The sequence below is a fragment of the Syngnathus floridae genome, chromosome 12 (genome assembly GCF_059516105.1).
Source record: "Syngnathus floridae isolate MCC-2025c chromosome 12, RoL_Sflo_1.0, whole genome shotgun sequence".
NCBI lineage: Eukaryota > Metazoa > Chordata > Actinopteri > Syngnathiformes > Syngnathidae > Syngnathus > Syngnathus floridae.
In genome coordinates this window covers 1230001-1241194 of record NC_142424.1, presented here as the reverse complement: position 1 = coordinate 1241194, position 11194 = coordinate 1230001, and the positions used below count along the sequence as shown (strand labels likewise).

The window sequence follows — 11194 nt, the reverse complement described above, 5'->3', positions numbered from 1 at the left end:
ATGCTTTGAATGACTACCAATTTTTTTTTGCTTCCTAAAGTGATTCGTTCCTTTTTCAGTTCATATGACTTCAACCAATAGGTGCCGGTAATGCGCATTGAAGCTGTTGCCACCTCGCCGTAAACGAATCACACGGACACTCCATTAGGTACACCGCCCTTTTCCAGTGTATCTAATAACAGGCCACTTTATTGGGGAAATATCATGGTCAAAGGTCACAGGTGTCAAGCTCTAGTCCTCGGGGCCGCGTTCCAACATGTTTTCCAAGATTCCCTCGTTAATTGCTGGTGCGTGAAAAGTCGTATCATCGTGTTTGTCGTATCATTGTGTGTGTGTTGTGTGTGACGTGTGTGTGTGTGTGTGTGTGTGTGTGTGTGTCACTACTGTGTTGGCTCGTGAGTGAACGATGGGTTCAAAAGAGCGAATGTTTTCAGTGAACGAGAGTGAACGAAAAGATCTTTGTAGCCATGACGGAAAAACTTGTTTGGACCCGTTTGAAAATCATTGATTTGATATGACTCAAGAATTGCATCGGCTGCAAAAAAGTCACTTAGGTTTCAACGTTAGACAAAGAAAAGCAAACATATGGGACAACAGTGACACCCAGTGGGCAATGTGATTCACTTCATAGCGTCAAATATAAAACGTCAGAAAAATCAATATGCACCGAGAAAACATTTATGTTTCTCTACATGTACTTGTCGGAAATGACGTGAGAACGACAAAATATCAGTTAAGACGGGGGGGGGGGGGGGGGGGGGGGCGTCCTATTTAAATATAACGTCCTCTTTTACGAGGTCACTTGACGTCACACTGAGTGAACCGGCGTGCCTACGGTAAACGAGAAAGCTCAATTCAAATAGAACCAAGCGCGTTCTTGCCAAGTTTCCTTCTTTTGCTTGTCACTGACGCAGCAGATATTGAGTTTCAAACTTTATTTATCACAATTTTGCCCACATTTACAAATGCAATGGGCTGTTATTATGGTGTATTTCACATTTGTCCAGGAGGCACGTCACAAACAAAACGGCCAATCAACCCTTTCCACAGTCGTCACCGTGACAGGCGACCACCCGGTGGCGTCAGTGTGCCGAGCGCCGTTGGACGATCAGGAGAAGAAGATTTGAATCGACGAACGTGACGTCAGGGCTTTCGGCAAATTGAAGACAGGTGTGCTCGCTCAAGGGGAGTTATCATATGCAGGTGCCACCGAGCGCGTGGCCCTCGGGTAAGCGAGCATGCTAGCAAATGTTTGTCGTCTCCTGCCGTTTTTCACGACGGACGCCGTGTTTGTTGCACGATTGGCACGCTTTGTTGCCTTTTCTTATTTGTTTTAGTTTGTTTGTTGCAGGATTGTCGTACTCTCGTGACTCGGCAACGTCACGTCCACCGCGACGGTGGGCCTGGAGGTAAATTGTAGCCGTTTAGCCCGTGAGCAAATGTTTGCCGTTTCTTACGATGCCATTTATTATTTCTTGCAGGATTTTCGCTGTCTAGGGAGTGCTTGAGGTTTCGGCACGGCACGGCACGCCACAATCCACTTTGCGTCGCGTCGTTGCGCGTTTTGGTGGTATTTTAAATGTCTTTCGCGGTTGTTTTGTTTTCATGCTGGCCAGCATTTTTTTCATTCGTCTGTCTGTAGACGGTTCGTCGATGACGCCGCCGATAAGCGCGTGTTTGTCTGACTATAGGAAATGTTAGTTTGACTCTAGTCAACTAATCCATTTTTTATTATTTCATATGATGCGTGTGCCATTTCCGTGTCATGCAAACTGGTGAATGCAACGTATGTTGCGTCGTGTCCAAATCGGACCAAATCCATTCAAAGATGGCGCCCGCCCGCTCTCGTTCCGCTACGCAACAAACATTTGCGCGGGTTATTTTCTCCCGTTTTGGACGCCGCCAACCTGGATCATCTGTCCAATGTGAGGGGAGTTGATGAATGATGAAATTAAAATATGAATTATAATCCTGAATAATTATCATAATTTACTACAATATAATGAGTATATATTTTTTCAAATGTAAAACTCTACTAAGAATGTATAAAATTCAAATATTAACTATAATTATCATAACTTACTACAATATAATGATTTTTTTTTCAAATGTAAAACTCCTAGTATTTATAATTGTTGGTAAAAAATCATGCCATTGGCACTCTACTCAATGTCTATTTTTGTTGCAATAATATGCTTGTCTTTTGTAGCACTAAAAAAGGCCGCCCAGCCAGCATCCTTCTATACAAAGCAAGCGGGAAGCTCTTGAAGGAGCCCTTTCAGTGATGTTGAGGACACTGAGGAAGAGTAGTCCTAAATCAGGTGAAAACCTGTTTTTGTCAAGTTTCAGCTTCCCAACACACAATGGTTGTCGAGTTTTCGCTTCCCAGCACACAATTAATGGCTGTCTGTTTTTTTTGTAGGCTGCAAGAGGAGCCGCATGGGATAAGTATAATTCCATATGAAAAGGCACAATGGCCTATCCAAAGGCGCAATGGCCTATCCAAAGGAGCAATGGCCTATCCAAAGGAGCAATGGCCTATCCAAAGGAGCAATGGCCTATCCAAAGGAGCAATGGCCTATCCAAAGGAGCAATGGCCTATCCAAAGGAGCAATGGCCTATCCAAAGGAGCAATGGCCTATCCAAAGGAGCAATGGCCTATCCAAAGGAGCAATGGCCTATCCAAAGGAGCAATGCCATATCCAAAGGCGCAATGCCATATCCAAAGGAGCAATGCCATATTCAAAGGAGCAATGCCATATCCAAAGGAGCAATGCCATATCCAAAGGAGCAATGCCATATCCAAAGGAGCAATGCTATATCAAGTCAAGAATCAAGAAGCACGCTGCAAAAGTCAACATGTGCGGATCATGTGCCCAGGAGGGGGCAGTGTGGTTGCCTTTGGTTATGGGTGCACGACGGAAAGGTTGCAGGTGTGGCCAGTGTTTGGGGCTCTGATGGTTGGTCTTGCTTAAGAGGTGTGCTGTGGTTGTGGCTTGTCTGGATCCAGCGTTGTCTTGTGCTTTGTTGCCATTGACGGCTCACTTGGGGGAGGACGTGGTTACGTGGACGGAGACAAAACGAAACTTTGATGCGGATCTGATTGTTCCATTTTGCCATATGATGTGTACCATTTTGTGTCTTTTTCCTAACCTGCCACTGTTGTACTTGCTGCATTCTTTGTTCTCCCCCATCGGTGTAGGGCGGCGTTGGAGCGAGCCGATCCCGAATGTCCAATTTTGCAATTTGACTTGTACCATTTTGTCTTTTTCTAACCTGCCACTGTTGCACTTCATCTAACCCTAACCTACCACCGCTGTGGTACTTGCGTTCTTTGCTCTCCCCTAGGTGTAGGGCAGCATTGGAGCGAGACGGTAACATTTTGTGTCTTTTTCTAACCTACCACTGTCGTGCTTGATCTAAGCTGTGTGTCCTTTGTTCTCTAGGTGTAGGGGGCGGTGTTTGGGCGAGCCGGTCCACGAGGAAGACGTAATGATGCGAGCAGCACCCAACTCATTGCATGTTCTGCCATTTGCAGGCCGGACGCGAAAGGGGGGGGGGCGCACGGCCCGATCCGACCGGGCGCTGCTCACCAACCGTAGCTAGCCGCTGTGATCAAGTAAGCAAGTGACCGACAGCTTGGGGTCCTCTTTGAGTTTCAAACATTTGTTTCTGTTTCTGCAGATGGCGACCGGGATGTGACACGATCTGATCAGAGGTGAACGGACCGCTGTGGCATCCCTCTGAAGTCGCAGAGTTCTGAGGGAGACCCGCTTCCCTGGAGGCGTCGACCTGCGCAGCTTCAACGTGTGAAATGTTTTTTTTTTTTTTTATAAATTACACCAGTGGTGTCCCAATGTCTGAGGGCTGCATACTGAAACAAATTCAGAATTCTTTGACGCAAATTCATTCATTCAATCAATCACGAAATGTTGCCATTGATATTTAGTGCTACAAAGCAGTGTCGTGTTCAGTCGTGTGGGGTGTTGATCAAGTTGCCCCGAGGCTGCCATTTGGACACCAATGGTGACATGTGTGGAGGGCTGCACGTGTATTGGAAAACTGCCATATGGTGGTCTAGGTTATTGACATGCACTTTAAGACAGCAAAGTTTTTTTTTTTTCATGTCTCAAATGAAACGTTTTCTTGCCTAACTATTTGTAATGAGTTAAGACGATAAGTCATTGATGTAAGTTAAAGTTAACTCATCCAACTGATCTCATTGCGATCAAATAGTTAACCTCCATCCAAGAATTTTGCACAACTTGCCTCAATGCAGTGGTCTGGCCCAATACTGCCATATCATTGATTTTCCAATATGTTGTGCAGCCCTCATTGAGTGCCAAACGCGCAGCGACGGCAAGCGCAAGCGACGGCAAGCGACCGCGCAAGCGACGGCAAGCGCAAGCGACCGCGCAAGCGACGGCAAGCGCAAGCGACGGCAAGCGCAAGCGACCGCGCAAGCGACGGCAAGCGCAAGCGACCGCGCAAGCGACGGCAAGCGCAAGCGACCGCGCAAGCGACGGCAAGCGCAAGCGACCGCGCAAGCGACCGCGCAAGCGGCGGCAAGCGCAAGCGACCGCGCAGCGACGGCAAGCGCAAGCAAGCGCAAGCGACCGCGCAAGCGACGGCAAGCGCAAGCGAGACTTTTGTGCTTGTCTTGCTAGGTGGGAGACGATGTATGAAACGAAGAGCCGGTGGACGGAGGACACCAGACCCGCGATTGGTGAGCGGGGTGCAAAGGAAGGAATCACCCAAAGAAAGCAGTCGCCAAGTGTTGAAGAGGAGCCTGATGCACGACTGGCCAAGGCTGGCCAGAGGCGGTGACATGGCAATCCAATCTGCAAGCGTACTGTACACACTGATGGTTTTAATTTGATTTCCTTATTTTTCTGCCTTTCAGCTGGCAGCGGATGGGGCGAGCGCCAGCCTGCACCGAGAGGGACTGGGCTGCACCCACAAGACCAGGGAGGGGGCAGGTAATCAGTACGTTGACAGAAGTGAGCCGCATGCAACTGAGTGCCATTTGTCTTTTTGCACTTGTGGAGGCGGAAGACGAGTCCAACACCGGCCGGAGCAGACCCGGACCTTGGCCCGTGACGAGCGGCCCACACGAGACTGATGGGTGCCGATGCAGCCAGCGTTTCGGGGGGGTATGACTTTGTTTTTTCTTTTGTGCTTTCCCTACCCCTGTCTGTTTGAATAGGGTAACTAGTAGCACGCACGGGCATTTGGGTTGCTGTGACCCTCTAGATACGAATCGGCAAAGTAGACACCCCCTGCCTCCCTCCCTCCTTCTCCCCCCCCCCCCCCCCCCCCCCTCTCTCGCTCTCTCTCACTCTTTCTCCAAAGCGCCCGGCAGTACCTGCATGGCCTGGTGCACTCAGGGTGGAACGTGGCTATACCTTGCCCTTTGTGGAATACCAGGGTATGTCTGCCAGACTGGGTCTCGGTGTCGAGGACAAGGAGATTCTGCGCTTAGGGTTAGGGTTTGTGTTAAGCTTGCGCTCGCTTTTGCTGTGCTAAGGCTTAGGGTTAGGCTTGCTCTTGCTGTGGTTAGGGTTAGGGTTTGTGTTAGGCTCAGGCTTGCTTTTGCTGTGCTGAGGCTTAGGGTTAGGCTTGCTCTTGCTGTGGTTGGGGTTAGGGTTTGTGTTAGGCTCAGGCTTGCTTTTGCTGTGCTGAGGCTTAGGGTTAGGCTTGCTCTTGCTGTGGTTAGGGTTAGGGTTAGGGTTTGTGTTTGGCTCAGGCTTGCTTTTGCTGTGCTGAGGCTTAGGGTTAGGCTTGCTCTTGCTGTGGTTAGGGTTAGGGTTAGGGTTTGTGTTAGGCTCAGGCTTGCTTTTGCTGTGCTGAGGCTTAGGGTTAGGCTTGCTCTTGCTGTGGTTAGGGTTAGGGTTAGGGTTTGTGTTAGGCTCAGGCTTGCTTTTGCTGTGCTGAGGCTTAGGGTTAGGCTTGCTCTTGCTGTGGTTAGGGTTAGGGTTTGTGTTAGGCTCAGGCTTGCTTTTGCTGTGCTGAGGCTTAGGGTTAGGCTTGCTCTTGCTGTGGTTAGGGTTAGGGTTAGGGTTTGTGTTAGGCTCAGGCTTGCTTTTGCTGTGCTGAGGCTTAGGGTTAGACTTGCTCTTGCTGTGGTTAGGGTTAGGGTTAGGGTTTGTGTTAGGCTCAGGCTTGCTTTTGCTGTGCTGAGGCTTAGGGTTAGGCTTGCTCTTGCTGTGGTTAGGGTTAGGGTTAGGGTTTGTGTTAGGCTCAGGCTGGCTTTTGCTGTGCTGAGGCTTAGGGTTAGGCTTGCTCTTGCTGTGGTTAGGGTTAGGGTTAGGGTTTGTGTTAGGCTCAGGCTGGCTTTTGCTGTGCTGAGGCTTAGGGTTAGGCTTGCTCTTGCTGTGGTTAGGGTTAGGGTTAGGGTTTGTGTTAGGCTCAGGCTGGCTTTTGCTGTGCTGAGGCTTAGGGTTAGGCTTGCTCTTGCTGTGGTTAGGGTTAGGGTTAGGGTTTGTGTTAGGCTCAGGCTGGCTTTTGCTGTGCTGAGGCTTAGGGTTAGGCTTGCTCTTGCTGTGGTTAGGGTTAGGGTTAGGGTTTGTGTTAGGCTCAGGCTTGCTTTTGCTGTGCTGAGGCTTAGGGTTAGGCTTGCTCTTGCTGTGGTTAGGGTTAGGGTTAGGGTTTGTGTTAGGCTCAGGCTGGCTTTTGCTGTGCTGAGGCTTAGGGTTAGGCTTGCTCTTGCTGTGGTTAGGGTTAGGGTTAGGGTTTGTGTTAGGCTCAGGCTGGCTTTTGCTGTGCTGAGGCTTAGGGTTAGGCTTGCTCTTGCTGTGGTTAGGGTTAGGGTTAGGGTTTGTGTTAGGCTCAGGCTGGCTTTTGCTGTGCTGAGGCTTAGGGTTAGGCTTGCTCTTGCTGTGGTTAGGGTTAGGGTTAGGGTTAGGGTTTGTGTTAGGCTCAGGCTGGCTTTTGCTGTGCTGAGGCTTAGGGTTAGGCTTGCTCTTGCTGTGGTTAGGGTTAGGGTTAGGGTTAGGGTTTGTGTTAGGCTCAGGCTGGCTTTTGCTGTGCTGAGGCTTAGGGTTAGGCTTGCTCTGGCTGTGGTTAGGGTTAGGGTTTGTGTTAGGCTCAGGCTTGCTTTTGCTGTGCTGAGGCTTAGGGTTAGGCTTGCTCTTGCTGTGGTTAGGGTTAGGGTTAGGGTTTGTGTTAGGCTCAGGCTTGCTTTTGCTGTGCTGAGGCTTAGGGTTAGGCTTGCTCTTGCTGTGGTTAGGGTTAGGGTTAGGGTTAGGGTTTGTGTTAGGCTCAGGCTTGCTTTTGCTGTGCTGAGGCTTAGGGTTAGACTTGCACTTGCTGTGGTTAGGGTTAGGGTTAGGGTTTGTGTTAGGCTCAGGCTTGCTTTTGCTGTGCTGAGGCTTAGGGTTAGGCTTGCTCTTGCTGTGGTTAGGGTTAGGGTTAGGGTTTGTGTTAGGCTCAGGCTTGCTTTTGCTGTGCTGAGGCTTAGGGTTAGGCTTGCTCTTGCTGTGGTTAGGGTTAGGGTTAGGGTTTGTGTTAGGCTCAGGCTTGCTTTTGCTGTGCTGAGGCTTAGGGTTAGGCTTGCTCTTGCTGTGGTTAGGGTTAGGGTTAGGGTTTGTGTTAGGCTCAGGCTTGCTTTTGCTGTGCTGAGGCTTAGGGTTAGGCTTGCTCTTGCTGTGGTTAGGGTTAGGGTTAGGGTTTGTGTTAGGCTCAGGCTGGCTTTTGCTGTGCTGAGGCTTAGGGTTAGGCTTGCTCTTGCTGTGGTTAGGGTTAGGGTTAGGGTTTGTGTTAGGCTCAGGCTGGCTTTTGCTGTGCTGAGGCTTAGGGTTAGGCTTGCTCTTGCTGTGGTTAGGGTTAGGGTTAGGGTTTGTGTTAGGCTCAGGCTGGCTTTTGCTGTGCTGAGGCTTAGGGTTAGGCTTGCTCTTGCTGTGGTTAGGGTTAGGGTTAGGGTTTGTGTTAGGCTCAGGCTTGCTTTTGCTGTGCTGAGGCTTAGGGTTAGGCTTGCTCTTGCTGTGGTTAGGGTTAGGGTTAGGGTTAGGGTTTGTGTTAGGCTCAGGCTTGCTTTTGCTGTGCTGAGGCTTACGGTTAGGCTTGCTCTTGCTGTGGTTAGGGTTAGGGTTAGGGTTTGTGTTAGGCTCAGGCTGGCTTTTGCTGTGCTGAGGCTTAGGGTTAGGCTTGCTCTTGCTGTGGTTAGGGTTAGGGTTAGGGTTAGGGTTTGTGTTAGGCTCAGGCTGGCTTTTGCTGTGCTGAGGCTTAGGGTTAGGCTTGCTCTTGCTGTGGTTAGGGTTAGGGTTAGGGTTTGTGTTAGGCTCAGGCTGGCTTTTGCTGTGCTGAGGCTTAGGGTTAGGCTTGCTCTTGCTGTGGTTAGGGTTAGGGTTAGGGTTAGGGTTTGTGTTAGGCTCAGGCTGGCTTTTGCTGTGCTGAGGCTTAGGGTTAGGCTTGCTCTTGCTGTGGTTAGGGTTAGGGTTAGGGTTTGTGTTAGGCTCAGGCTGGCTTTTGCTGTGCTGAGGCTTAGGGTTAGGCTTGCTCTTGCTGTGGTTAGGGTTAGGGTTAGGGTTTGTGTTAGGCTCAGGCTTGCTTTTGCTGTGCTGAGGCTTAGGGTTAGGCTTGCTCTGGCTGTGGTTAGGGTTAGGGTTAGGGTTTGTGTTAGGCTCAGGCTGGCTTTTGCTGTGCTGAGGCTTAGGGTTAGGCTTGCTCTTGCTGTGGTTAGGGTTAGGGTTAGGGTTTGTGTTAGGCTCAGGCTGGCTTTTGCTGTGCTGAGGCTTAGGGTTAGGCTTGCTCTTGCTGTGGTTAGGGTTAGGGTTAGGGTTTGTGTTAGGCTCAGGCTGGCTTTTGCTGTGCTGAGGCTTAGGGTTAGGCTTGCTCTTGCTGTGGTTAGGGTTAGGGTTAGGGTTTGTGTTAGGCTCAGGCTTGCTTTTGCTGTGCTGAGGCTTAGGGTTAGGCTTGCTCTTGCTGTGGTTAGGGTTAGGGTTAGGGTTTGTGTTAGGCTCAGGCTGGCTTTTGCTGTGCTGAGGCTTAGGGTTAGGCTTGCTCTTGCTGTGGTTAGGGTTAGGGTTAGGGTTAGGGTTTGTGTTAGGCTCAGGCTGGCTTTTGCTGTGCTGAGGCTTAGGGTTAGGCTTGCTCTTGCTGTGCTTAGGGTTAGGGTTAGGCTCAGGCTTGCTTTTGCTGTGCTGAGGCTTAGGGTTAGGCTTGCTCTTGCTGTGCTTAGGGTTAGGGTTTGTGTCGTCGACGGTGTCGAGGACAAGGAGATTCTCCGTGACTCTCTCCGTGACGTCACGTTTTCCTCTTTTTTTCCTCTCGGGGCCAAGCCAGCTCTACTCAGGGGGAACTGGCCGGTTGCGCTTAAGTGCGCATCAAAGCCTCTTATCTCCTCTCGCTCTCTCCCTCTCTCCCTCCCTCCCTGCCTCCCTCCCTCCCTTTTTGTAAGGGGTTAAACATTTCATAACCCGCATCGCTCCAATGCGGGAGGGCCGTATGAGACATGCGCCAGCCCGTGCGTGCCGCTAGTTACCTGATTCAAACTTACCTTAGTCAAGGTTGGGGGGGTGCTCGTGGAATTTTTCCCCTTGCCAAAACCAACACAATATGTCTGCCTTTCAGGATTGCTGGGGCACTGGATCGGATGAGTGCCTGCACAGAGAGGGACTGGACAGGACCGCGAGACCAGAGGGTAATAATAAAAAACTTTATTTGTAGAGCACCTTTCATACAAGAAATACAGCTCAAAGCACTTTACAACAAAGAAAGAAATTACAAGCATTGAATTCTTCATATAGGAACAGACATAAAAAGAAAACAAAAACATTCATGTATGCATACGCAGTTAATAAAGGGAGCTTAAAATAGGAGCAAGCTTTAATAGACAGGTAATGAGTACGTCCACAGAAGTGAACCGCATGCAACAGAGTGCCGTTTTTCTTTTTGCAGTGACACGAGGCGGAGGATGAGTCCGAACGTCGAATACCGGCCGGCGGGGGGGGTAGAAGCCAACCATCACCCGACCTTCGCACGTGATGAGCGGCCGACACGAGGCGGACGGGTGCGGATGCGGCGAGGGCAGAGCGCCCAGCCAGCATTTAAGGAGAGTATGACTGTTTTTCCTTTTGTGCTTTCTTTCCCTCCCTCCCTCCTTCCACTTTTTCACTGGGTGTGCACACTGGCCATCTGCATGAGGCCTCTCTCTTTCTCAGCGCTGCGTCATTTTGCAATATTGTTGTTTTATTGTTATTGTTTTTTAAATACATGAAGTGAACTCTTTGTACTGTAATTGTGTGTGCGTGTACCTGTGAACCTGAATTAAACTGTGAACGGAATTCAAGTGGTCCATTTTAAACATTGGCATGGGCAGTCTATCGTGCATACAAACTGGCATCATTTGAGACGTTCTCAATGACAAGACATTTGTAAAGTTAGTCTCAAACCAAATTGTCTTGTTAAATATGCAGTGTCAGGCTTTTATTTTTTTTAACTACACAAAGAAAAGCTGCATGCATTCTAAATTGTTGACAAAAGCCAAGTATCAATAAGTCATCTTTGGCGACCTTGCTTTAAAATGGCCACCGAACTCAGAATCTTGCAGAATGTTGGTACATTTTTCTGTATGAGTAAAAGCTGGTATTCTAATCTAGTCAGAGCCATTATTTGGTTTGTTTCGAATCGTCATGCATCATGTGGGCGTTCTTGTGAATATAATCAACAGTGTGTTTTCTTCCTGTTGGTGGTCTTGTGAATAAAGTCAACTTTGGTGTCAGTCATCATTCGCGATGAGCCTCAATTGAAGCTGCATCTCTTGAATGTGAAACTTCTTGCATGTTTTGTTGCAGGGCTTGGCGTCCCTATTGGCGGTCTGACTACAAAGAAGGCCGTCTGTCCAGTCCAGGTTGTTGCTGAGGTCAATTGAATGTATAAACATAGCGTGTAACGTTTAGGACCTTGGCTTTCAATTCAAAGCACAGTTGCTTAACTACACGGCCAGCCTCGGTACATGTACTGGGTGGTACCACCCAGTTCAGAGTAAAGTAAAGGCCAGAGTGGTCGTCTTAATACCAGCATCCTCATGAAATTGACCATATCAGACAGGCTAGATGAATTCCAAGTGCTACCACCGGGTGGCAGCATATTTGCCTCAAGCTGTTTGGTGCTGGGTCAACGCGACGCGTCTTTCGTTGTTTTGCACAAAGCAATTTAAGACACAATATTTGCCTCAACCTGTCTGACGCTCCCT

The 11194-nt window shown here is 49.3% G+C and overlaps 1 protein-coding gene across 6 annotated transcripts in view; it reads left to right on the top strand.

Moving 5' to 3' along the window:
* The first annotated feature begins 932 nt into the window (after positions 1 to 932).
* Positions 933 to 11194, top strand: part of LOC148389358 (uncharacterized) — a 10470-nt gene continuing 208 nt past the window's right edge. The window contains exons 1-10 of one of the 6 annotated variants that reach the window (XR_015861823.1): positions 937 to 1228; positions 1352 to 1409; positions 1482 to 1570; positions 2210 to 2321; positions 2423 to 3619; positions 3685 to 3807; positions 4668 to 4979; positions 5049 to 5153; positions 9571 to 9640; positions 9898 to 11194. The exon at positions 9898 to 11194 is cut by the window's right edge and continues 208 nt beyond it. Coding sequence is in view for 2 of the 6 variants with exons in the window: in XM_088392540.1 (XP_088248666.1) it covers positions 4678 to 4823; positions 4904 to 4979; positions 5049 to 5153; positions 9571 to 9640; positions 9898 to 9917 (417 nt within the window). In the remaining 4 variants the exon portion in view is untranslated. The other 5 variants (XR_015861820.1, XR_015861821.1, XR_015861822.1 and 2 more) reach the window with 5 other exon arrangements.